Below are 27,422 nucleotides of genomic sequence, written 5' to 3' on the forward strand. Positions count from 1 at the left end.
TCCCTGCAACCAGAAAGGGAGCAAAGCTGGTCACACCACCTCCCCTCCTTACAGAAGTGCAGGCACACACCCCTTACCAATTTGCTGCTGCCACCAGCTCACCTTTGTCCCTGTCTGGTCACTGCTGCTCATTCAAATCCCCCCCTGCTCTCTGATTAATGATCTCCTGTAGTTACACAGTTAATCAGTTATTAACAGGCTGTAGACATCTCTGTCACAACTCCACACCATCCTCATGACTTCCAGCATCTCAGCATGCTCTGGGAGCTCATCTACCAAGACAGCCATTAGGATCCAAGGGAGATCACTTCACTTGCTCCTCCTTTCTGCTGCCAGCTTCCTTTATGGATAATTCTCCTCCTCTGTGTTCCACCACCAGTATCGTCTGTAATTATTTGTTACAGGCAGTTTTTGTACCTCTCAGCCCTGCAGGGCTTGCAGCCTATTCCCTGCGTGGTTTAGCGGTGCAGCGAGGTATCAAAGCCTCCATCCTGTGGATAGTTCTCTAATGCCCTCACAATATTTTCCTGGAATGAACTGTTCTAGCCCCAAGTTGCACTGATCCTTTGCTTTCACTGATCCTGGCTGCCTGGTTAAAAGCCACTTTAAGCAGGAGCAGTGTGGCTGTGACCCTGCCATGCAGGCACCTCCCTGCTCCCCCAGCCACAGGGTACCTCCAGATGTTGTGAATCACTCCAACATCTGCAAGTCATTACAAAAGGCAGAGCAGCAGCCATGTGCCAGGGAGGTGCCCTATTAGCCTGTAACATATTCAGGATGAGCCTGAGGCAATCAGTTGGAACCAATTTCTCCTGAGTCAGTCAGGAAACAAGCAAGCTGGAGAAGGGGACAAGAGCCTGAACTTGGGGGTCTTTCTCTGAAATAACTCTTCATGGTGGGCAGACCTGTCCTACTGAGATGGGATCTATCTCCTCTCCAAAACTAGCAACTGAACTCCAGGGAATTCGAGATATTTGAAATTTTCTGCATTGAGAAACAATAAGAAGAGGAAGGGAATCATGAAGACCCTCCCTGCAGGACCAGCCTGCTCCTAACAAATTCATAAGAACCCTTTACCTACACGGGAAGAACACAGCCTCACGCCTCTGACCCCCTGGGCTCAGCTTACACCCACCACAGAGATGCACCAAACCTGTAAAAAGTGAATAAATCACAGAGCTGCAGCAAAGCAATTCCTTTGCTCCAGGGTGAGCATGGGAGACTCGCGTCTGAGAAGGAGGAAGGACTGATGCAAGTTGGACTTCAGCCTCGTACCTCACAGCTCCCCCCAGGACTAATCCTGATGCTGGCATTGCTTTCCCACCACACTGCAGTAGCTGTGTCTTGTTGGTGTTTTGGGGTGAAGCCCTTCCTCTGCCCTACCTTCCTCCTCTGTGCTGCTGTTTGGCCACGTTCAGGCACACACGGAGCCAGGCTGCTTTGACATGGGGCAGACGGGGCTCTCTCCAAGGCTGGAGCCGCTCGCAGTGGCAGCTTTTGCTCCATATCCCCGGTACGTGCTCCGGGCACGGGCAGCTCCCATCCTGCTGCCGCGCTCCGAGGAACAGCCCAACAACAGGAAACGCTGTTTGCTTTGTTAACGAAACCACCTAATTAAGGCCATGTGGAGAGAAGGCAAGAGAAGCAGTTTCGTTTCTCTTGCTAAATATTGACTGTTTACCCTCTGGGCACAGCAGCTCAGTGAATTTATTTCCCCTCTCACCTTACACGCAGCCCATCACACACCACTGAGCCTCCTCCAAGCTCGCTGCCGTTGGAATTCCCTTAACGAAGCAGCACGAGGGACTAATCAGATTAGAAAATTCCAGTCTCCAGTCTCTGACCTCCCAGGAAGCAAGGTTTTGGCTTGTCTGTAGTGTGGCATCCCACCTCTCAGACCTTTGCAACTGCTCTGAGTCCAGAGAAAATAAACTCCATGGCTCAAATCCCAACTTTTCAGGATTATTCAGAGAACACAAAGAACTACTCTTTGCAGGGCTGAAGTGAGAGCTCAGTGCCTTTTCCATAAATTACCTTGATATTTTTAGCCCAGATTTGGAGGGACTAGCCACCTCCAGATGCTCCCTCTAGTGCCCAGAGCATCTCTGCATCCTGCACTGACCAGAGCAGTCATCCCAGTGGAAGCAGCAGCAAAATCAGGTTAGAGATGATTTCCCTTAGTGCTGTCTCCAGGTCCTAACACAGCACTGTGTTCAAGACCAGGTTGGATGGGGCTTGGAGCAACCAGGTCTAGTGGAAGGTGTCCCTGCCCATGGCACGGGGTTGCAATGAGATAAACTTTAAGGTCCCTTCCAACCCAATCCATTCTGTGATTCTATGAAATGGTTTCATACAAGCCTTTGCACCTTGTTTCGTGTGTGTATTAAAAAGGGGAATATGTATAGATAAAAGACATTATATGTACACACATATAAAAGGAATAAAAATTACACATATATATTTTTATATGTATATGAGGAGAAAATTTCCAGGAAAAATCACGTTTTGTTTGTTTGTTACTCATATCGTGAATTCTATTGTGAAATTATCCTAAGATGTAAATAGAAATGGAAATATTTAGCTGTGATAACATTAGACCAAAATGGCCTGCAAAGAATTATTCCTACTCCTCTGATACCTTCTGTAGTTAATCAAGACTATAAAAGTGGTGACCTGAATTAAGACAACACGTCAGTTAATGTAATTACAGGACAATTACACAGATTCATTACTTTTGTTCACCAAGGAGCCAGAAGCTGATCCACAGACAGCACAGGAGGTTCATGCTGGATGTCTGAGCACATCTCCAGGCCCTGCATTCTCCACGGATTGCACACCTTATTTGCAAGATAAAATGTAGTCACACACTGAAATTAATACTAAAATGTGTCTCTCTGGGGTGTCAGAGATAATGGAAAAGTTGTGGCTTTCCAGCTCAGAGCCAAAAGCCTTACTGAAGAAATTTAAGGAGGAAAAACAACGCCGAGTTTATTCCTTAAGGCATGGCATTGCCACTATTACTTTTATGTTTTAAATGCAGGGGAAGAAAAAGGTGGGTTTGTTTTAAATATAGGAAATTTGTACAGTATTTCCAATAGAAGTTCAGGATCATTTGCTCTCAGTGGTAAAAGATCTTCCCTAGGATAAAAAAAAATCACATAATTTATCAGTCTGAAGACTGTGATGTGTCAGCCAAGTACCAGAGGCACAACATAAAATACATAATGCAGTTTAGAAGTTACCTATGTTCATAGTAGGTTTACATTGGTCTAGAATTCTTCATTGACCACAGAAGCCAAGGAAGGAAAAAAAGTTAAAAAGCCTATTTTACACAAGTGGTAGATTTGATTCTAAAAGTCTTCATAAATTTACAGAGGAAGAAACAGTCATGTCACTGGAATACCCTCATCCCTGTTCCCCTGTGGGCTGGGGCTGTGTGTTTCCTGTGTCAATACCAAGTCTAGCACCATATCCTGTGGAATAGGAATGTTTGTCACACGGCACGCACAATCAAACTGCATACAAAGAGTTTTACCATAAAAATGAAGGTATTTATTCAAGAAGTACAAATTTGATGGTACCAGCCATCTTTGAAAGCCATTCCCATGAGGCAGAGAGGACACAAACCGAAGTCTCTTGCTCAGAGCATATGAAAGCAAGTGTCACACACGGCCAGCTAACGCAGTCCTTTCCATCATTGCTCAAATCCACCTCCACTTTTGAAACATTCCCTGGACTTCAGAGGCACAAGTAGGGTTTTTAATCCAAGACCAGTTAGTTATTTTAATGAAGCCATCAGCTCAAATTTATTTTGTTTTCAATTGCCTTAAATTGTCTCCAGCCTTTGACTGGATTCCAATTTCCTAAAGAAAAAAAAAAGGACTTGGGAATGAGCAGGTGCAGAATTTCTGGAGCTCAAGATGAACTAAAGGTTTTAAGGCAGGAGTCAGGATTTTAAGTTCTCTATTTGCCCCATGGCTCTGATTGAATGGTCTTCCTCTGTAAAATATACAGTTCTACTGGATATATACCCAACACGTGGTCCTGCTCGGAGGGCAAGAATGCACTTTTTCATGGAGAGTCCAGCAGATGTATTTGTTAAAAGTCTCAAAGTCCATGGTAAGAAGTCTGCTGGTTAAAACATCTCATCTTCCAGCTGCCTGACTTGTGTAGGCTCAGTGGCATGTATCTCCCTTTGGAAGGAGAGCTCCATCTCCATCTCCTACGGACAAGAGCAACACACACACGGCTACGGAATATCTACGTGGATGAAATATGGAAGAGGAGAGTCATTTGTAGAGCAGAGCAATCAAAAACACTTCATGGAAAGGGAAGTCTTTAACCAGGCAGACTTATATATACAGTCATTAACCAACAGAAGCGTTTGTAGCTGCAGATAGAACAGCAGGACATTCATCATCTTGGGGAGAAAACAGAAGTGCAGACGCTGGGAAGTTGAATCCAAGGCTTCCCAGTGAATTTGCAAGGCAGACCACCAACACCTAGTGGGTTTGAAGCACATTTTTCGCTGTTTTCCAAGGAAGTTGCAGAGAGTATGAAGCTCATCCCCCACCCAAAGCACATTTTCCAAAACACCTTTCTGAAACACCTCTACGTCCCACTGCAGGAGAGCACAAGATGTCCCAGAGCTTCCAGCCACCATCCAGGAGGGAGTTGCTTACGGGGGAAGTGGTGAAGGGCAAAGGAAAAAAAAAGCCCCTTTTTCTAACAGAGACTACTTTCATTTCAAAGTAACAGGATTTGAGCAGCGCAGGGAAAAAGCCAAAAAAAAAAATTTTTTTTTCTTTTATGTAAACATTCTCTGCATAAGGTGCAGGGTCCTGGATGTATGTACAGTAACATAGAAAAGTTTGTAAAATATAGATAAAGAGTCAGAAACACTTGCGCTTCTGAAGCATCACAGACATGGAAAAACGTTCAGCATTCACTTCGTCAACACCTACACAGCGAAAATGCTTTCAAAATTCCATGGGTAAAAGCATCCCACCATTGTAAGAAAGAGTATTTTTTTTAAATACTTTTAAAGAAGATTTTACATTATTTACTAGCAATGGATATATATGCAGAAGCACATCACACTACAGCAATATTTTATCAATTGACCATCTTCTTCACCAAAGGTTATGCACAGTGCCATGGGTTGCCCTGTTGCTCCAATGAATCCTTCTTTCCTCTCCTCCCCAAAACAACTTAGGGACTTTGTGTGGAAGGCAAAGAGGAGCTGGGTTTTGTTTGGTTGCTCCTGGGGTGAGGTTTTTTGTTGTTGTTACCCCTACTTTTACCATTGGGGTGTTTATTAACAAATGAAACATTACACTGCCAACACATGCTATTTCATTTTCCAAAATATTTCCCAGCTCCAGAGAAGCAAAGGCTTTCAGAAAACTATATATTCCAGGCTGTGTTTTCTGCAGAAGACACCAATAAACTGTCATGCACAAAGAGCCAAGGCAGTCAATGACATTTTGGGAGCTGGATGCTCTAGAAGGAGCAGCTGACACTTGGTTGTAGAAGACCCTGAGCATCCTTCTGCAATGCACCAAGCAATGTACCTGCAACACCTGCAGCTCTTCTGGAGCTCCCTGGCCCTGTCAGACTATCCATGTTCATGCCTCTCTGCCCTTCAAGCTGTTTAGGAGCACGGACTTTCATTAGGTCATTACTTCTGTGTCAGGCAGAAGCAACAATAAAGAGTATAAAAATCTGAATTATGTCAAACAGACCTGTCACTAACACTGTAAAAAAGGTTATCTACTGGCATCAGTTCACAGCCAGAGCTAATCAGGAATGGCACAAAGGGCTGATGGGTCTAGTGAATAAAAAAACCCCCAAACCTATTACTTCTCAGTTGCCTGTATTTGGCATTGGTGGTGTGCATTAAAAAACTTGTTGCATTGTTTCACTTATACCCAAGACACCTGAGGGTGTGGGGCAACCCACCAAGTTCCAAAACACAACCCAGGCCATGCTGCCAACATCCTCCTGCTGCAAAACAGGGATGCACACACCAGTGTGCTGTTATCCATCCTCCCCTGAGCAGCCACCAGCCCCCACCGGGGCTGCCAGTGGTTGAATACCTGGTTAGTCTCTCTTGAGCTGTGCCTCCACTCTGCCCTGCACTCAAACAAGCCTGAACTCCCTACCTCAGGCCCATGGGGAGACCCCTTCTGCCCCTGAAACTCATCCCACAGGAGCCCCAGCCCATTCCCCTGCACTGGTACTTGCACCAAAGCCCACCTTGTAGGGCAAAGACAAGGCATTTCAGAGACAGAAACAACTGTTCTCTGGTTCTATAGTGGGACATGTCTGTCATATGCCTGTACACCTTCATTACTGATACTTTTTAATATGTATTTTGAAATTTAAAATTATTTCCCAACACAAATCTTGTAAAATTTTGTTTCTGCAGGGTATGTGCTTAGTACCTCTGTAATTTTATACAGAGAGGTTCAAAGTCTTCACTGTCACCTCTAAAAGCATTTTACCATTGAACTCTTTCAGTTTTTGATATGTAATTAAGGAGGGGGGGAGGCTGTTAGAGGAAAGAGTATTTTCAAGAACCAAGTCTCTGTTCTATTCAAAACCCACTCATGACATGGCCTACACATCATCACCTTTCTCCCTGCCATAAAAGCAATTAATATAAAACATGACCATCTATAACAGTGTAATAAAACTGAACCTTTTCCAACTAAGAGGGGGAGAGGGAAAGAAGGAGCTCTCCCAGCCCCTGCACGCTGTCCTCTCAAAAACAGTACCTGGTGACAACGGCCTGAATAATAATAGAAAAAGAAAAAATTCAACAAAAGGTATCCTAAAAAAATTAAAAAGTCATGGTTTTAGTGTTCACAGTTCCAGAATTGTCACCCTGGTTTGCTCTTCCTTAATCTATCACGATTTCCCCCCTTCCAGAAGGGACTGCAGGGAAATGACATTGTGAAGACCACTTATATAGATATGTAAGTTGTGCCTTATGAGACCAGTAGTATCTTCCTGGCATCAAACCATCCTTTGCCCAGAGAAAATCCAAGAGATTTTTGACTTGTTTATGTATCAAATATTTTTCCCCCACTGGAATGCAAAAGATTTGGCTGCAAAACCCCAGTACAGTAAATCATATTTGTCTTAAAAAAACTCCACAATAGAAAACTTGTTATAGATTAGTATTTATCAGCTTCATTCTTATCTTTAAAAAGAAAAAAAAAAAGAAGAAAGAAAAGCAAGTCACTTTGGTGTTTATGAGAACAGGGAACTTATTTTCCTTTACACAGCTCTGCCACTGCACTTCAGGCATCCCATACCCAAGTGAGGCTAAAGGAGCTGTCAGAAAAACACAGGCTTGATACAACACAAGAACCAAAAAGAAAGCTGTAGTTCTGTGGGGTAGGGTGGGAAGTGCATATAAATTGTGGATCTGTTTCCCACCACTGATGTAAATTCTGCTTCCACCTGCTGGGAAAGACTTGTGCTGTTGTACAAGTGACCTCTGATTGTCCTGGCTCTGTGCTCATGCTTGTGGTGAAATAACTCCCTCTGAGTTCAAGAAACTGACTTTTATGGAACTAATGAAGGAGCAAAAGTAACAGGTTTAAAATCTTTCAAGGTAACCCACCAGTTTCACCAGCAGATGAGAAAGAGCCGTGACAACTGTAGCTTTACACCATTAATTCAGAGAGGGAAGACAGAAACCAATAAAAACATGCTATTCACACACAAATAGCATGTTTGACTTTGGAAGAAGTGAACTCGTTTCAATGATGGCTTAAAACCCAAGCAAACTAGAAATCATGTTTAAAAGGAACAGGGAATTGATCTCAACCAAAGGCATTGCCAGGCAGGGGTGCAGAGCTGCCACGGCAACACAGAGCATCTCCAACTGAGGGAACAAGCTACTTGGTCCCCCCATCTCCATATGCTCTGATTCAGATTTTTGAGACTACAAAAGGATTTGTCATTTGCTGAAAGGCCCCTCTTACACTCTGAAGGGAAAGCACTGGCTGTGAAGCACCACGGCCACACTCCGGGCCACAAGTGCGTGCTGGTGAGGACAACTCCAGCTGTCCTGGCTGGAGAGTCACCACAGCTAAAAGACTGGCTCCTGCTTCCAATGACACACCAAAAGCTGAAAACTGTGTGCTATTGTGTCCTCCTCACCATCTTCCGTGCTTTGTGCCCTCTAGGAAAGCACGGGAAGCTACAATCCTTTGCATCTGGGTGTAATTGCAGTTTAACCTGGACCCATTACACCAGTGCTGTTGGACGAAGGCGATGCACCCGTCACTCAGGGGCAGATCAGCATCGCTCACCTCAGCTCACCTCATCAAAGTCTCTTTTCATGATCTGAGTGACAGAAACTCAGCAGGCACACACTCAGGTGCCCACCAGCCAGGAAACTTGAGGCTAAGTCAGTCTTGTAGCAGGTGAGTTTACAGTACAGTACGTGAGAGTTTACATGAACTAAGTTATTGCCTCAGGCTCCGGCGGGCTGCGTTCCCGGCTCGGGAGCCAGCAATGGCACAGGACTGCGTTGCCATCTTGGAATGTACAATTGCTTGGTCTGAGCATCACCAGGAGCGGCCGGCACGGGACAGAGACAGAGCCCCCAGCCCAGCTCCATGCCCAGGGCTGGCTGTGCCTCGGTGGGGCCTCATCGGAGCACACGAGTTCGGTCGCACCTGAAAGGATCCTCGTGAACGGGCAGTGTGGGACCGACCCAGAGCAGCTGCGATTCTTGCATGAACTGTATGTGGTGCTGATATGAAATTGGATACATTGATTAGTTTTTAAGGTTGTTTGTTTTTTAAATAAAAGTGCTCTCTGTTGCTCTGGCCTCATGGATCAGGACACCACCGACAGTTTTCAGGATCATTACATATTTGTATTAAGTGAACAACAATCTATTCCCTCCCTCTTTTCCCTCTGCCTTCCCCTTCCTTCCTTTGCCCTTGCCCCGTTCTGGTTGCTGTTGTGTTAAATATGAGATCAGGCAAACCCCAGAGGCCAGTTTACATTTTTATGTTTTTGCAGATCTCCATCACAGATGGAATTTTTGCTGGTCATTTCCTGGAACCAATCCATTAGCAGGACAAACCAAAAGAAGAGAGGGCAGTGAAAACAAACCCCATGACAGAGACGGAGGAAAGAAGAATCAATAAACAAGCAGAATTCAGTTTTCCACCGGGGTGGGATTTGCTAAGGGCTGGCTCACAATGACTTGCACCACGTAGTCCTTTGGGATTTTCAGCTCCTCCAGTTTCATTTTGTCTGCCAGGGGCCTGCCCGAGAAGAACCAGCGCTGGCTGCCTGGCTCCACTCCCTCCACGGCGTGCAGCCGCCTCTTCATGTGGTACACTGTGTCCATGCTGCGGACCATGAGTTTGAGGTCTTTGCCTGTGGAAAGGCGCAAACGAAGCTGGCATTCGTGCCCTGAATTGGGTGGGGGATCAGGAATATCCAGAGTCTCCAGGTCGCCCTTCTCCTCTATCATGTTGATAGGTGGGGCAAGGCAGTAGACGGGAAGCTGGTACCGGTTGCCCAGTTCATCGTAACACTCTGTAAGAGCACCTTTAGGAGAGAAGAGGGATTAAAATGAGTATGAATGCATGTCACATTTAACACTGAAGTGGTCATGCTGGGAAGCATTTACCCTGCTGTTAAACCACCCAAGCGATGAAGACTGAATTCAGGCTTTAAAGGACTGATACAAAAATCTTCAACACTTCACTTGTTCTCATATGGAAACTTGAGGCTGAGTTAAAAGCATCCCCTAAAAACCAAACACATCCCTCCCTCCAGATAAACCAGGATAAACTTCAAAAGCAGAGATAAGGGATGATGTTGTACTCCCATGTGCCATTTAAAAGAGGAATCTTTCTCCAGCAGCACAGCCTGAGGTTCAGAACACACATGCACCCAGAAAATGCCACTTGGACGAATTACATGACGCTGAACCTGAGCTGTGAAAAGGCAAAAGACCACTGTGAAAGGAAGATTTCATAACTTCTCAAACATCCGAAAACTGCTGAAACGCTTTCATACAGGACTCATGTTTTAGTGAGCACTGCCAGAATAAACAAACACGACCACCCAAGTCAGACAACCCCGTGGCTCCGTTCGGAGTCACCACCAAAGCGACGACACTCAGCACGTACTTTATATTTGCAAAGCATCTGTAACTCCCATATTCAAAGCCCTGAAGTTTTAGTAGTGATTTTTATTTCCCTAGACTCCCGAGAGGTTCCTTGGGATAATCTGAGTGTTTGTGTTCAAGGCTGCATCTGGAATTCCTCCTCCCTGAAATGGTAGAGGGCACAGCACAGCTCAAGGATTATAACACACACTGAAGTATCAAGTACAAGCTGAGTTTTTCACAGTATGACTTTATAAAATATATTTCAAGTACTACCCTGGAAAAGCAGCAGCATATTTTTCATACCATTTTAAGAGTAAGAGAAGGTCAAAAACAGAGCCCTGCTGCACACAGTGATCCAGGAAACAGAGATGTTGAGGAAGCTGCACACAGCAGAAATCCCTTCTCACTCTGGCTAAAAACCCCACCTATTCACACTCCAAGCAAACTGTTCCGAATCTACCTGCTATAAAAAATTTCCACATTTTTGCCCCTAGAGGGGGCACAGTCACTTGCCACATTACCCGTCCTTTTGGAGCTGGAAATGTTTGAAGAGGAGCCAAGTCCTTGAGCTACAGAATATTAAAAAACCTCTTTGACTTGGCAGTTCTGCACACAACAGCCAACTGCTCCTTGTTAGAAATGTAGGGGTTTTATTTTGTTGGAGGTTTTTTCATGCCGACAGTGAGTTGCCTTAAACTTTGCTGTTTGATCAGCAAAATTACTACAGTATAAATTTATAACTGGAGGATGTACTGTGTCACTCAGCCCACTGCAATGGCAGCATCTTCAGTTGGAAATCTTTTAGACAGAAGTCCCGGTTTTTTTTTTTTAAGGATAATTTGTGTTGATGAAAATAGACAGTGGAACTCTTTGGCTAAAAGACCAATGTTTTAGGTGCATCTACTGTTTGTGGCTTTTCTGTTTGTACAGGCAGCACAAGGCATCTATGACCTAAGATTTAGTGAGAGAGCAAAACAAAAAAGGAGGTCCAGAAAAATATAGTTATACCAACTCATTATACTCTTGTATCATTTATGAATCTCAGAGCAAACCAGTTTTTGTGAAAACTATACTGGATCCATTCCTTTCACAGTTCTTTGCCATTTACAGACTAAAGCCTGAAGTTCCCACACTTCAGTTTTGTTTTACAATGTTCATTTCATTTTGTATGCCTCATCTGTTTGCTAAATGTCACAGTACTAAATTCTGGACATAGAAACAAGTACATGTAGTTTGCTGCTCAAAAAAAAGCGAAAACTGAAACTTCAACAGCCTTTCAATTAGCCAGCAGCACCTTTCTTTAAAAGCCATATATCTTAAAAACAATGCTCCTACTTTAGAATAGCATATCAAAGAGTTAATTTTAAATATCACGGGGTGAGCTTGCTAAGGAATTTCTTCATCATCTATATCGTTGCCCAGCTGAACTAACATCAAGGTCAAAGCATATGCTATAAACACTGGATTGCTTAATCATAATCAGATAAGCAATATTAAAACAAGTCCTCTAAAACAGCAGCTAACTTGGAGGTCTGTATTTAAATGAAAAAAGACACAGTAGAGGAAACCTCTTGCCAATAAAATCCCACAGTCCCATCCCAGACTGAGAAACAGTTTATAACAAACTGTTAATGTAAGAACAGGTTACCATAAACCTTATCAGTAATCCCATTCATCCACTCATACTGGTAAAAATGTCCCTAAGACTCTCAAGTCCTACTACCTACCACTCAATGGCTTTCAAGACCAGATACATTGATTAAAGTGCAGAAGACAACTACTGTGAGCAGAAGAGACTTTACAACAATATCCCCTCCTTAAGAGCACTCCACACCTACTGAAGGCCAGGCCAGAGCTCCAAGGAGATGAGGATGTGTTGGTCCTCGCCTCTAAAGAATCACAGAATCACTCAGATTGGAAAAGACCTCCAAGATCTCCCAGGTCTACAAAGTACCACATCCAGTCATTCCTTGAACACCTCCAGGGATGGAGACTCCACCACCTCCCTGGGCAGCTGCTTCCAATGCCTGACAACCCTTTCCATGAAGAAATTCTTCCTAACACCCAATCTTAACCTCCCCTGGCACAGCTTGAGGCCTTTTCCTCTTGTCCTATCCCTTGTTCCCTGGGAGCAGAGCTCGACCCTCATCTGGCTCCACCTCCTGTCAGGGAGCTGGAGAGAGTGATTAGGTCCTCCCTGAGCCTCCTTTTCTCCAGGCTGAGCCCCCCCAGCTCTCTCAGCCACTCCTCATAGGACTGACCCCCCAGACCTTTCACCTGGAGATATGGAGCCAGTTCATTCCTGCTGGGCATTATGAGGCTTTCTGTCAAGTGATCTTTGAAGAGCATCAGACTCTGCCACAATCTTCAAGATGTCGTGAACAGTGACAAACTCAAACAGCAGCACATGAAGGGGTGTCACGCTGGTGAGGTCTCAACAGTGAAATGATGGCTGAACGTGTTAACAGTGGGTGTGGTGAGTGTGGGGCTATTTTAAGCAATGAAGGCAAATGCAAGTTATCAGAGAGGAAGAGAGAAAGTGGTTGAATTACCCACAGCCACCATGGCAAGGCCTATCTCACCAGCCAGATGGCAGCTCTTCACAGAGGCATTCGTTGCAGCGTCCCCTACACAGAGCAAAGCACCCAGGAAATTAAACATCCCAACTACAAAAGCCTCTGTAATTTTGCTGTTAAAACTGAAAATCATGTTTCTGATCCTTCTTTCAAGATACATCAGCTTGGACCACGCCAGTTATTTAGCAGAAAGTAGCACTAAAAGAATGTCAAGCTTTTATGAGAAAATAAAGAAGAGGAAAAAAAATTTTTCTAGGTTTTCCTGTTACTTAGGCAACCAGGGTCCTCACCAGGCACTTCCAGCACAGGAAGGATGCAGTCTCCCTTGAACCAGAGAAGGAGAGAGCAATGCAGAGGTGTCACAGTTCAACCCTGTGCCCTCCCTCCCTCCTGTGCTCAGAGCTGTGGAGGACTCCATCCCTCAGCCCCACTTAGACCACTTTCCTCTCCTTCCCCAGACCCTGCAGACAGGTGCTGCATCAGGCAACCAGAGTTCAGATGCCAAAGCTTGGAGGGTGAGTTGGTCCTTAGAATTTTCACTGCTGGATCATACAAAGAAAGCATGCAAAAGGAGCAGATTCCAGGAGGAAAGCAGCAGGGAGGATGGGTGGCAGGCAGCAGGTCTAGGTGAGGATTCTGTACTGGACTTGAAAGATCAGGATGCTATAGAAAGATCTTACAATATTGAGGCATAATCTAAGCTTATCAATACTTGATATACTTGAGTAATCTTCGTGTATTTAAATGTTCCTCTAGATGTGAATATGACTTTAATAAACTTGCATACCAAACAACACTGTTGCAACAGAAAGAACTGCCTTTGAGAAAAGCCAGTGACAGAACCAACCAATAAACCAATCCAACCACTCAAATCCTAATTGGTTCCAACTTTCTACCATTCAGAATTAAGGTGCCATAGGACATGACCTAGAGAGTGCTTTGAGGGTCTCACTGACTGATTCATTACTCTGAAAATTTCCCAGCTAAAGACTTACAGTGTCAAACAGGCTCTAGATATCAGGAAATAATCAGATATGAGGAAAAGGTTCTTCTCCCAGACAGTGGTCAGGCACTGAACAGGCTCCCCAGGGCAGTGATCATGGCCCCAAACCTGACAGAGCTCAAGGAGCATTTGGACAACGCTCTCAGGGACAGGGTGGGATTGTTGGGGTGTCCTGTGCAGGGCCAGGAGTTGGACACTGATGATCCCTATGCATCCCTTCCACTCAGGATATTCTTTGATTCTATGATTCTAGAGTCATTTGGTATTGATGCTGCTACATAGTTGGGGAATTTAACTTTATAAGCTCAATTCAAGTCAGACAGAAAAGAAGATACAATGCTAAGCCACAGCAGATGGGATTATTTTAATATTTCAAAAGTAATACCTCACTTTGAGAGTGAGGAATTCTAGAAGGAGTTGCAAGGCAGAGCTTCTTGTTGGTTGTTATCCAGGTAGGAGACAGCTTGAGAATTTCAGGGGGAAGAAATAAGCAGATGTGATGATCAAGCAGAAGGAATTGGAACATTTTGAAATTAATTGCCTTGCAGGTAACAAAAACTTTTTTTTTTACTAAGATTATCAGGATGGAGATATTTCACAGGATTGGTAAGGGGAAACACTAAAAAAGGACTAGGAAATACTGCTTCCACCCCTAAGCAGTTCAGAGTTTGGACTTAAGTGTCCTTCTGCACATAGAAGGACAAGAAATTTAAGAGACTTAAATGATATGAAGATAAACTTCTGCAGGAGTTATTAGGTCAGGCATATATGACCACACCTGTCTGAAAACATAAAAAGTTTTAACGGGTTTTAACGGCATTTTGGCATTTCCTTAAAGCTGCACACCATTCTCTTCAGAAAAAGCAGCTTTCTGTTTATGAGGTGCCTTCTATTTCTTTAAGCTTTAGAGCAGTTTCGAGGAGGATTGTTCGGAAACACACAAAAAACTTAAAAACTGAGCAGATTTTCATCTCTTCTTCCCTTCCCCCAGACAGACTTGCTGCAGGAAGAGAAATTACAACAACACAACACAAAACAAAATGTAGCATTGCAATGAGACTAAGCTAATTTAAGGAGCCTGAGTGTCTGTATATAACACATTTGCCCAAGGAACAGCTGGTTCATTTGTTTTTCTTACTGAAAAACTCCATTCCAAACCCAAGCTGAGCCTGGATTGCTGAATAAATTGGCAATAGTAGAGCTTTCACCTGTAGACTATTGATTTGAACCCAATATAGATCAGTATTGCCTGAAATCCATGATGAAAACAAGGGGGTTTCTTCTGGGTCTTACAGTACAGCTGTTCCTAGAGAGCAATGGCTGAGCCAGAAAAGCTGAACTATCTCTTCATCTTTATTAGTAGCTGGTTCCTGGTCACAGCTGAGAAACACAAGATCTTATAAGAAAAAAAATAAAACATGTACTGACGTCAACAGCACGCGAGAGCGGTGAAGGGTGACTTTGAGCAGAACATGAACAGGGTTGAGACAAACAAGTGCAAACATGCCGTGGTTTGCTCCAGCTCACCTACAGCCATCACAAAGTGGGAGGAGTTAAGAGAAAAAAGCTTTTTCTGACTTAATAACGACCCGGACAGCTCAATGCTGCAGTTACCAACTGTGGCTCTCCTGTTCTCCAGAGGGCACCGCGTGGGAATACTCGTGCAAGCCTGTGCCTTGCACCACATACAGAGGACAATAAAGCAGCTGTAATAATTAATCGTGTGGATGAAGCACTTGATAATTAACCACACATATAAGCCCCCTCCCATGTTTCTTCCATGCTGAATTTCCATGGGTTATGCAAATTTAAACTACCATAAAGCTACCAGACAAAGGTACAAGCCTGTCTCCTAAGCCCCAGCACAACTGCTTACACAACACAGCCCTGCTCTCATCTTCACCCTCCCTTTATAATAAAGAACTTATTCCAGCTTCCTAAAGAATGAGGTTTGGAGATAATGAGTATTAAGCATTTAATAATTCTCATTTCAAACGCACTGAAAAACAGCTCTTCCATTATGGGAACATTATCGGTCTGGCTCAATTCCACAATGGAGAACAACTCCCAGAGCCAGCAGGAGATCCCAGTGCTTCAGGGGCTGCTTGGTGAGCAGGGACCAGCTCACTCCTGCTTGTGGCAACTGGCACAAGATAGATGGGAATTGTGCTTGGTGCATTACAACAACGGAAAGCGGAAGAAAATAAAGAGACTCTGCTACTGCCTTTGTAATCCCCTCATCCTGTTCTCTGCCAGGAGAACTACCTCATAGCTGGTTCCATCAGCTATTGCACTGCTTGTGCTCACCTCCATGCTTGGATGTTCTTTAGAAAACTCACCTGGGATCTAAGATCCCTGATAAAATAATGCACATTCAGCTGCCTGAAAAGAATCTGCAAGGGAATAACCTGAAACACACTTACAGCAGAGGGTTGTACTACACAGACTTCTGAGGTCCCTTCCAACCTCAACCACCCTACCAAGATGGCTTTTGCAGTAATCAGAGAATCACAGAATAGCTGGGGTTGGAAAGGACCTCTGGAGATCATCCAGTCCAACCCCCCTGCCAAGGCAGGGTCACCTAGAGCAGGTTACACAGGAACACATCCAAGTGGGTTTGGAATGTCATCCAGTCATGGCATCCCTTACAGTAAGTTTCCCCATCCCTTTCCTCACAGGCTTTTGTCACAATACTAAATCTAGAACAGATGGATCCATTGGTGAGTCCTTCCTTATCCAAATGAGGTTTGATAAAGTCAATTATGTATTAATGCCTAGCAGTTGTCATGTTAGCAATACCATATGTACTGCCACTTCTATATCCCTCTAAAACTTGGATCTAATATTGCATGAAGGTAACAGCTTCCAAGAAATATTACATCAAGGTTCAAGGATGACAACTCATTTTACTAATGAAGTATTCATCTACTATGCACCCTTTGCATGTCATTAAAATAGATGCCTGTCTAGACAAGCTTCTTAGATAAAAATTTTTTAAAAAATCTGGTTGGTGAAAGAGCTTCTGTGTATGCCCTTCTCATTTATATGCTGTTCTCCATTATCTATCTTCTTAAAGAGGGTGAGGGGATTTGAAGGAAAAAGAAAAAGCAGAGTATCATAATCACCTGAGCTTGTATCGTATCACAGTGATTAAAGTCACCAGGTTACCTGTTCAGTGTGAGGCTGCACAGAAGCTGAACTCAGAAGTTGTTAATGCCTTTGTTACCATTGAATTTTTAAGTAGTCTGTTGTTCCCATAAACCCAGAGTGAACACCTAGCACTCAGCATCCCAAACATATGACTAACATGGTTAAAATAAAAAACCAAATGGGAAGTTAACAAAAGTGGTTTATACAACTGAGAGATATTCCTTTTTCTTGCCAACCACAGACTTGTGCAGTTTTTTCTCTCTTTGCAGGTCTACAAAGTGCCACGTCCAGTTGTTGCTTGAACACCTCCAGGGACAGTGACTCCACCACCTCACCAGGCAGCCTCTTCCAATGCCTGACAACTCCTTCTGTGAAAAATTCCTCCTGATGTCCAATCTGAACCTCCTCTGGCACACCTTGAGGCTGTTTCCTCTTGTCTTGTCGCTGGTTGCCTGCAAAAAGAGCCCTGACCTGGCTACAACCTCTTTTCAGGTAGTTGTGTAGAGAGAAGGCACAGTCTGACCATGCTAAGACCATCCAATGCAGGGATGTTCAATTAGGAACTCGTGACCACAGCAACTCGAGCTGCTCCACCTCCCTTGCATGACCGTGGGCAGTGTGCTCAACCTTCAAACAATCCCCTGCTCAGCACAGTGCCCACTCTGGGCAGCAAAATGGTATCTGAGACAATTTAATCTGAGCTCAAAGTGGCTATGAATGGAAATTTGGTGTGAGATAACACTTATTATAGCTGCAGCTAGCAGAGCAGCAGAGACAACCCTTAGATTGAGCATGAAAGCAAATGTTGGCTTTTATGGAGAGTAGAGAGGCCTCACACCAGTTTGAAATGAGAACAAGATGTGGAAAACTACTGTCTAAGACTAAACAATTTTCCCCACAACCTACCTATGTGCAACAAGGGATAGAAAAGCACAGAATGACCTAGACAAAGGTTTGCCCTGTACTGTTTTGTTCTTTCTGCTCCCAAACTTGCCTGTATCCCTGTGCTGCCATTCAAAGACCTGCTAATGAGTGTGGAAGTCATTCATTTGCATGCTCAGTCTCCAAGGATAACCAGCAAAAATGTTAAAGGCTCCAGGGAGGTCAAGCAAACTGACACAATCCCACATTAGTACCCACATTCTAAAATAAAACTACAACACAAGGCTGTTTAAAGCTGTGGGGGTGGAGAGGATTAAAGGAGGCTACAGGGAAGATTTGAAGCAACAGAAGGCTGCAGCACTGCTTTATGCCATTCAGTGTGCTGCTCACCTACAAGGTGCTGTTCCTTCAGAGTGACCTTATTTATAATAAAAAAGAGAAGAAAAGTATTGATTAAGCATAAAGGTAGAAGACTGCATGTTAGTCAGTGCTGTATCATGCCCTGAATGTGCACAGAGCAGAGGCTTTGGGGATCTGCACAGATGGTGAGAGCCTGAAAAGGTTAAAAATTCAAGGCCTTGCCGCAGCTATGACCTTCTGTAAAGATCTTACTTGATCACCCGGGAACCATTAAAGGCACCGCCGAGATTTCATTATTTCTGTATAATGACTGGTAGTCAAAACACGTATGGAAACACACAGTTCATTTTGTTGCAAGTTTTCTTTGCAGTAACACTACAAACCAAACACTGCTTACTCTGGACTGAGCTCAGACCTGTATCAGCAAAAAAGCAAAGCCCACTGGGCTTCTCAGCGATGTCTGTCAGCAAAAAGCAACTCCAGCTCCAGGTCCAAACTAACTCAGGAAAAAACAAAACTTCTTAGAAATCAGTATTTTTCCAGAGGTCAATCTGCCTGTAACATGCTTTCTGAAGCCCAGTAATGACCTGAAGTTACCATTTTAAGGTATTTATAGAAGGACGCTGTGAGAGATTTAAAAGTACTAAAATACCTCCAGTGAGTACTGCCCATGCTGTCTGTGACACACCCCAGGCAGGATTTCCCTTTACCTGCCTCTAAAAGTTTGCCAGGCTAAAGGGAGAAGCCTTCTGTGACTCAGACCATAATAACCATTTTGCCTTGGTCTTGGAGAAAAGTTTCCATCTTCCTATTATTAAAATACCTGAAGCTGAAACAGTAAAAGATGACAAGTGTCACAGCCACTATAAGCTGGAGATCATGGAGGAGGAGGAGCAGGATGGGCAAGGAGCAAGCGAGACACCCAAGTTCTGGCTAAGCCCCTCATTTACCAAACTAAGACACTCTGGAGGACACCAGTTCCTTCAGGAAAACCAAGTTTAGCACAAAACATGGTCAATTACAGAAGCAAGGAAAACCCCCCCTGCAGATCACTTTTTCACACAGAAGGCAGCACCGAGGGGGCTCTCACGGGCTTACACTGGAATTTTCAGTGAGGAATAAATTTTGAACATTTCATCTTTCTTTTTCTCATTTTACTAGCAGACAGCAAGGCAGATAAGGCAGATACCCAGTTCCTCTGCTGTAAGCAGCCAATGATGGACTAAATGTCCACTCCTGGGAAAATATCTAATAAACTAGACATCTTGTCCTGACCACTATCAGATACCAGAGGACTATTATTCACTTAAACCAGACATACTCCTGTCTAGAACATCTGCAACACACAAATCAACAAGCAGCTTCTTATATGAAGAATTTGAGATGTTCTTTTTTCATGAGTCCAGGTTTATTGTGAGTCATTATGTACAGGAAGTTTTGGTTTGTTGCTTTTGTTTTGTTGTGCTTTTGTGGTATTTTTTCCTCTTAAGGGCGTTACCTGCAATTTCCCGGTCACACATTAATGGTTAAAAAAAAAAAGCAGTTCTGAAAACAGTGTTGCACAGTTGTCCTCCCCACATCAGAAAAGGCAAACTGAAACCAAAGACAGGAAATAGATGGGCAAGTGCTACAGAGTAAGAGACTTGAGAAGAGCCCAAGCAATTATGTTGACAAAGCTTCTCAAAATATCTTTCAAAAACCAAGAGCAGAAGTTAAAGATATTTAAGGAAAACAACTGTAGGATGTAGCCATAAGTGGGTTTTTTTTGAAGGGTTGATAGTTCCTAACCTGCACTTAGATATATAAATATTTCATCCAGCCACAATTGCTTTACATCCTGATGCTTTGATTCGACACTCCATTTGAAGAAAACATGGAAATTCAGCATCCCTCAGATAGGATGTTGTGCATCTATTTTAAAAATATTAATCACAGCAGAAATGACGGAAAGCATCATCTTAATTGTAGCTCTGGACTGAAGAGGTTGAGAAAATAGACTGGTTTCAAGGTTAGAAGGAATCCAGTGAAGCCCAGCAGGGTAACACGTCCTTCACTAGAACCAACACGACATTTCCCAACAGCGTTTCCTAAGAGCAATAAGTCATTTTTCCAGGTGTGGCGGCTCAATGACAGACACAGAAAATGCTGAGAATCACCAAGGCAGGAGACAGCAGCAGAGGAGGAGCTGCCACCCTGCTGAGTGCCTCCAAGCAGCCACCGGGAAGCGGGATGGAGCAGGTTTAATTCGCTGTCCAAGCAGGGAGCACACAGCCTGGAGGCCACTGGTTGAAGATCCCTAATTTAGATGAAATCTTCTAATGAAAAAGCAATTACTGTGCCTGAGCAGAAGTGAAACAGCCAGAGCATTTCAGAGATTTCTCAGCAGCAGGAGGTACTTTCTGAGGACAGAGAGGGCAGCAGGAGTGTGCGCAAAGCTGCTCCACGAAATGGATTTTGAAGATGAGTTGGTCTCCCCCACTGCTTGGCAGGAGCCCAGAGCAGAAGCCCATCCAGCAGTTGGATGGCAGCATTGCTTTTCACCCTTGTCACAGCCTCGTGCTGTGTCTGTGCTTCAGAGTAACAAGATGATGAGACTGAAAACACCAGAGTGGCGAAAACTTGAAGCACGCACCACCAAAACTGGGACTGCAGCTCTCACCTGGGCAGGTAACCCTCTTCCAGAGTATCCATTGGTGCTGTGCACTCATGGTGGCAGGAAAATCTTAAAACAGGCTGGGTGCAGTCTTCTGAAAGCTTGACTCAATGTATTCACACTAATCACTTCAGTAAAGCTAAACCTACGGAGGGAACTTGACGTCAACAACTCTTAAAAATAGACACTGATGTGTAGAAGAAAAAACAAAATACAAGCCCTCTCCTAATGTACACACATCTTCAGTGCCAGCAGCAGCTAGTCTGTTTCCCTGCAACACACCAGCAATTTGGGTTTTAATCCCTTACTTTTGTTATTTTTTTAACTGAAGTAAAAACAAAACAGAAAAATCTTCCCTCCAACTCATAACTGCTTTCTCCTGAGCAGTTCAGTTAAAAAAAAATCCCCAACCCAACTCAAAAAGCAACAAACTAGTAGGCTTAACTGTAAATTTTATGATATTCACTAGAGAAAGATTTTAGTTCCCTTAACTTTTAGAGCCTGCATTCTCATCTCAGTACTACTGCTGATCATATTGACAGACACGCTTTGATAGTCAGACCTCCCAAAGCTTTCATAACTCTGCTGAAATCTAAAATTAGACAGCCACAGTCACCAAAATACCATTCACTACCCTTTTAAAGAGACATTTAGAGAAACCTGACCGAGTATTCTATATCCTCACAGAAAAACACATTGTCCAACGTTGCACATGTGTGTAGATAATGTAATCCATAAAAAATACAATTTTCAATGACAATTAAAAAGTCTCTTCAGACAAATAAGCTACTGAGAAAGCAATTCCTACAGCCTTAAACCCCAGCAAAGGCTAAGCATTGAATTCAGTAGTTTGCAGGCACAAGAGAGAGAAAAACCACAAAGACCTTGTGGCTTAAGGGGCAGCAGTTCACAGGGGATTCAATTTAAATGCTAAAGATGCCACAGCAAAATTCACTGTACAGATTCTCTCAATCACAGGTTCATCAATACAACAGGTAAGTCCAATATTGCCATCACACAAAAAGCACTGCAAAAATTACAGAGTTGCAGTTCTGAAGCTAATTATTTTACAGGAGACATACATGAAATCTACTGTATAATTTTGTTGTAGATATTTCTGAATTACTGTACAATTTTAAATACTAATGGCTGGCTTGCTGGGCTGTGAGTGCACACTGCCAGCTCTTGCTGAGTTTTTCATCAGCATAAAATAACATGAATGGAGTCAATAAATGGAGTTTTCATCAACATAAAATAAAAATGAAGTTTTCAACATAGCAGAGGGTAACTTTATTTATTGACTAATACTGAAAAGTGCTCAAAACACCCAGAATCCAAACCAGATCAGTCAGGAGCAGGTGAATCCTACACTGAGATGCAGTTGGGCCCTAAGGGATGGCAGGTCCATGATGTAACATGGCCTTTTAAACAACAACGGGCTCAGAAAGCCCAGCACACACAAAGGGGAGTGGTGCAGGGAGAGATGCAGGACTGCAGGCACAGCCATTAAAAGCTGCTCTTTAGTGCAGGGAAACATTAGGCCCAAAGGCAGCAAATATCACAGAATGATGTATAGTTACAGCTCAGGAAGAATTTCTTCATGGAAAGGGTGGTGAGGCATTGGAAAGGGTTGCCCAGGGAGGTGGTGGAGTCACCATGCTTGGAGGTGTTCAAGGAATGACTGGATGTGGCACTCATGCTCTGGTCCAATCGACAAGGTGGTGGTCGGGCACAGGTTGGACTTGATGATCTCAGAGGTCTTTTCCAACCGAAATGACTCTGGGATTCTGTTTGATTCAATAGGGAGAAAAGAGTTTTGCTGCAATTAGGAATTTGTGTCTGGACTGGGGAGGCAAAGCATGCCATGTTTTCCCCACGCTGCTGCTGTTGCTTTGAGGGTTTTTTTTTGTCTGGGAGTTTTTTTTATGCTTATCTATTTAATATTGCAGCCAAAGTGGAAGAAAATGCTCTAGTCACAGCAAGAGCATTTCAGTAATTTCCCTTACTTTTCCCCAGCATTTAAGTTAAATACTCACATCCCCACTTTTCATGATCTCAAGTGTTGCACACAGTAGATGTGACAGTTGTGCCTGTACACAAAGAACCAGCCCTGCAAGGCTGCTCACTGTAAAAGCCTGCTGGGAGCCACAGGAGCTATGTTCCTTTTATCATTCAAACAGCATTAAAGGAGCTAAAACTAATATCCTGGTAACTCTGCTGCAGCAGATTAAATGTCCATCCTGAACTTTAAAAACTGCATCCCAGACAGACTGTAATTAATATTAACTACACTCAGGACAAGTCCAGCTCAACACTAACATTTGGTGCAGATCATAATAAAATACTACACACTCCAACATTTCCTGTTTGATAGCTGAGAAGTATGTAGAACTGTTCTTCATTAAATTTAAATGGACTCATTAATAAAATATGGAAAATGTGCTACTTTAAGACATCAGGAAAAAAAAAGTATAAATTGGCAATAACGTTATTTCTATTTTTAAATCCATCCCACAGAGTCACCCAAGATAGATGAGAAGTGCTAAGCCCATCCCACAAGCTTATTTATTTATTTAATACTTCTTACATGCTATTTTTAACCTCTGAAGACAGCAAAAGGCATCCATTAGAAAAATTACACTGGTTAGAGCCTTCCTTTCACAGATTAGACAAGTGAGATATCTGACTGAACACAGTCTCAGAAGAGATGTGGTTTCCCCCTCCCTTTCCTATAGGATGCTGGAATAAAAAAGCAATTTTATTTTTGCAGCATCAGCTAAGCCCAAATCTCTATCTGCAAAATCTGTATCTGTCAGTCCTTACTCACTCCTCAGCCCCCTCCTCTCACTCCTCCACTTCCCTCAAGGTTTAATTTTGTAAGTAATACACGGCTTGAATGCACACACACAACAATGTTACCCTGCAGGGACAGTAAAATGTAGATGTAGGGTTTAGTTTGGGTTTTTTAAGCCTCTGTTGTACACACAGAAAATAAATGAGAAGAAACGCCACAGTCTCATGGTATTGCATCATTTTTCATCCCTTGGGAGAAGAACAAATTAGTTAAAAATCTCTCTTTTTTTTTTCCAATAGAGTTAAAGGAATTTAGTTGATGCTGGTTTTCCTTAGGAATCAAGATTCTTTGGAGAGTTTAGAAATCAAAGGAAAGATGTCCTTTGATTCCAATCTCCAATACAAGCTTTTACACACACAAATGCCAGAGTTACGTTATCAGATTATTTATTTAGGGATAAAAAAATCTTGACTTGATTTCTACACATCATCTTCCTAAAATGGTTGCTTTCTTTGAGGAAATACAGTGTTTTCCTGCACAACTGAAGCATCACATTTTCCCTTTGCCCTGTATTTGAAGGAACAGTGCTAAGCTCCAAGGAGACACTCCGGAATTTCTGAGCAGTTTCTACCATGGTTTCTAGTGGACCAGAAGACAAAATTGCACACTGCCATTTAGGTGTTATTTCAGGAGGCATTTTGATTTTCAAATAATCATTTAGGCTGGAAAAAACCTCCAAGATCATCAAGTCCAACCTGTGACCAATTCCCACCTCGTAAACCAGCCCAGAGTGCCATGTCCAGTCATTCCTTGAACACGTCCAGGGATGGGGACTCCACCACCTCTCTGGGCAGCCCCTTCCAATGCCTTACAACCCTTTCCATGAAGAAATTCTTCCTGATTTCCAACCTGAACCTCCCCTGGCACAGCTTGAGGCTGTAACTTTCATCCTAACTTTTGTACAGAAGACAGACCCTGACCTGGATGTGTATTTCCTGCCTGGTCAGGTAAAGAGCTACAAAAAACAAAAAGGGTATAAAAGATGAATTTCAAAAGTGACAGTGGTCCCCTGCCATGCTCTGGGTCCCCACACAGCCCAGGGCAGGGTGGAAGGACAGACCACCCCATGCTGGGCACTGCTCAGCAGTTCCATGGATAAATCCATGGGGGTAGGTCGGGTAGGCACAGACTGGATCCTAATGCAGACACTGAAGCTGGATTTCTTCACAGCTATTTTCCCTTCTTTGCAAACTTTGCACAAAATGAGCTTTTTGTAAACAAAACCACAGAGGTTGTTGGTGTCACTCAGAACAAGGACAATTTACTTGTTCTACCTGTCTCAAGAAAAGCTCAGTTTGCTGAGAAAAGACCTTACTGAGCCCATAAATGGAAGACTTTTATTCATAAGCTATTCAGACGTGGCACTAACAATGCTTGATGGCTAAGAAATACTTGAATTTCTAAAAGAAGTAGCTTTCTCTGTAGTGGAAAGGTCACATTGCATGGAGGACTATGCAAAGAGCTGATGCTCAAGACAAGTGTCACAAGCAGACAATTGAATAAACAGCACTTAATGCAATTTTGTGGGTACAAAAATCACTAGTAAACTCAAGATCCTGGATAAAAATTCAAATATTCTCTGTGTTTGGAATTCAGCCTCAAGCCAGGCCTGGATTGGCCAACAGAGTCTCTGACACAACTTTGATTCCTGACTTATTCCTGAAATGCTCTGAGTATTCTGCACATGGGCCTTAGGAAGCAGATTACAGCCTGCCAGCAGTAGGCAGGACCCCAAGCAAACTGCTGAAAAGCCAAATTTAAGAGTTCATATACTTCCTCCCCATTAAGTATTACATGCAATAACATTAAAAGGGTAATTTCCAGGGAAGAGCATCCATCATACATTCTCAAGCTGCTCAAAGAGAAGAAATGCCCATCCTTGGAAATGTCCAAGGCCAGGCTGGATGGAGCTTTGAGCAACCTGGTCCAGTGCAAGGTGTCCCTGTCCATGGCAGGGGTGTAGGACTAGATGAACTTCAAGGTCCCTTCCAACTCAAACCAAACAAAACAATGCAGCGACTACCTTAGGTCTGCAAATATGCAATGTCTGAGATATTAATTATTTCCATTTATCTGAACAGTGACTTATTATCAGTAACTTCAGTTATCCCTTTTTTCAGCCCCCTCCTCTCATCTATACAATTCCCTCCAGCTCACAAGCTGCCTGAACACCCAGCTGCTCCTGGGACATTTCCAGCAATGTAGGTGTTTCAAAAGGACAAAAATCCAGCAGCGTTATCAAATTAGGAGGAGAATATTCTGATGTTTTCTAGACACAGAATAAATATAATATGCTATTAAAATACATTATTTATACAGAAAATGAAGAAGCCTCATAGGCAATTTAGGATTTCCAGATTCTGATCCGTTTTATGAACTTGTGCAAGGAAAGAAACCCTTATAGAAAACACAGGAACAAAGTTGTCTTCTAGTACCAGTTCCACACGAGACAACTTGACTTTTTTCACCCTCTTTTGAAAACCACATTGGCCTATTGCAGAGAAATTATTTTTCTCTCTTCCATAGCTTGAGCCTGGGATATGTACAGACCTCTGTCAGGCCTGTCAGGGAGGAGACCTGAGATCTCCTCGGCATCGGCAAGTTCTGGAAATAATTGACAAATTCCTTTTTAAAACCATTTCCATATGTGTAACTCCCCCTGACAAAAACTCCTTCAGTATCAGTTAAACACAAACCTCCTTGAAAACAAGCAATGATCTGCAGGACCACAGTAGACCGCCCAGGAATTATGGAAAATCCAGGTTATGTTGCAGCACTGGAAGTTTCCACCTCTCAGTGACGTTTCAGAGATCCTGACTGTTCAACAGGACTGGGAAGAACAACACATTGCTACCAGTAATGTGCCACAACTACCAGTAATGTTTCACACTTTAATATGGGAAAAGACAGAGGGATCCCCAAAAACACCCCTTCCAACCTAAATACATCATCAACTGTGACTTTTAAGGAAACTGAGGTCCTAAACACCATCAATAAAACAAAAAGAAAATAAAAAGGCACTGAGTAGTCAGTCTCATAAAGACTAGTTACCTCAGAAAGCAAATCCCTGGATCTTCCAAATCATCCCTTTTTCCAGGAGACCCCAGTCAGCACATAAATAATGTCTTTTATAAATGTCAGGAACAAGTTCATTATTTGGTGCAAGGCTCTCCATGTCCCTTCTGGGACATGAAGCAGAACCTAACCAGGACTTATGCTGCTCCTATTTAGTGTGTTCTGTTATGGGGTGGTGGATGACTAATTTTTTTGTGTGGATTGCTTCTGGTGGGGTTTTATGTTTTGGGGTTTTTTTGTTTCATTTTTTTGGGTTTTTTTTGTTTGTTTGTTTGGTTGGTGTTTTTTTAGGGGGGTTCCTTCTGTGGGGGCTTGGGGGGTGTGTGGATTTTTTGTTTGTTTTTAATTTCATCCTGATTGTTTTACGTTACCAAAGCTAAAAATCCATTGAATTATTATTATTATTTTTTAAACAGAGAACTTGAACTGTATTTCTGTTCAGAATAAAGGGAATTATGATTCATTTCAGATAGGTGAAGTGAGGCAGAATATAACTTGAAAAAAACCCCACCAGAATTCCAAACAATAGAGCAAAGGGGGAAAGCACCCAAAACAAGTGCTTACAGTTTATCTCACACAAGATCTAACAGCAGATTGCCAAGTTTTTGGGAAAACTTTTCATACTCTTCAGAACAGAAACTTTAAAAAACCCCAATAGTTCAAATGCCAAAGAAACCCATAAAATCAGGAGTGGGAAAAAAAAAAAATCTATTTCC

At 43.1% G+C, this 27,422-nt stretch overlaps 1 protein-coding gene across 4 annotated transcripts in view; it reads right to left on the reverse strand.

Moving 5' to 3' along the window:
• Positions 1–3,529: 3,529 nt before the first annotated feature.
• The window catches only part of UBTD2 (ubiquitin domain containing 2), a 51,408-nt gene continuing 27,515 nt past the window's right edge, over positions 3,530–27,422 (reverse strand). For all 4 annotated transcript variants that reach the window (XM_018073638.2, XM_018073637.2, XM_018073639.2 and 1 more), the window contains one exon: positions 3,530–9,585. In XM_018073638.2, the coding sequence (XP_017929127.1) occupies positions 9,188–9,585 (398 nt within the window). In that variant the 3' untranslated portion in view covers positions 3,530–9,187. The remainder of the gene's footprint in view (positions 9,586–27,422) is intronic.

Source organism: Manacus vitellinus, unplaced genomic scaffold (genome assembly GCF_001715985.3).
Source record: "Manacus vitellinus isolate BGI_N305 unplaced genomic scaffold, ASM171598v3 scaffold_25_pilon, whole genome shotgun sequence".
NCBI classification, from domain to species: domain Eukaryota; kingdom Metazoa; phylum Chordata; class Aves; order Passeriformes; family Pipridae; genus Manacus; species Manacus vitellinus.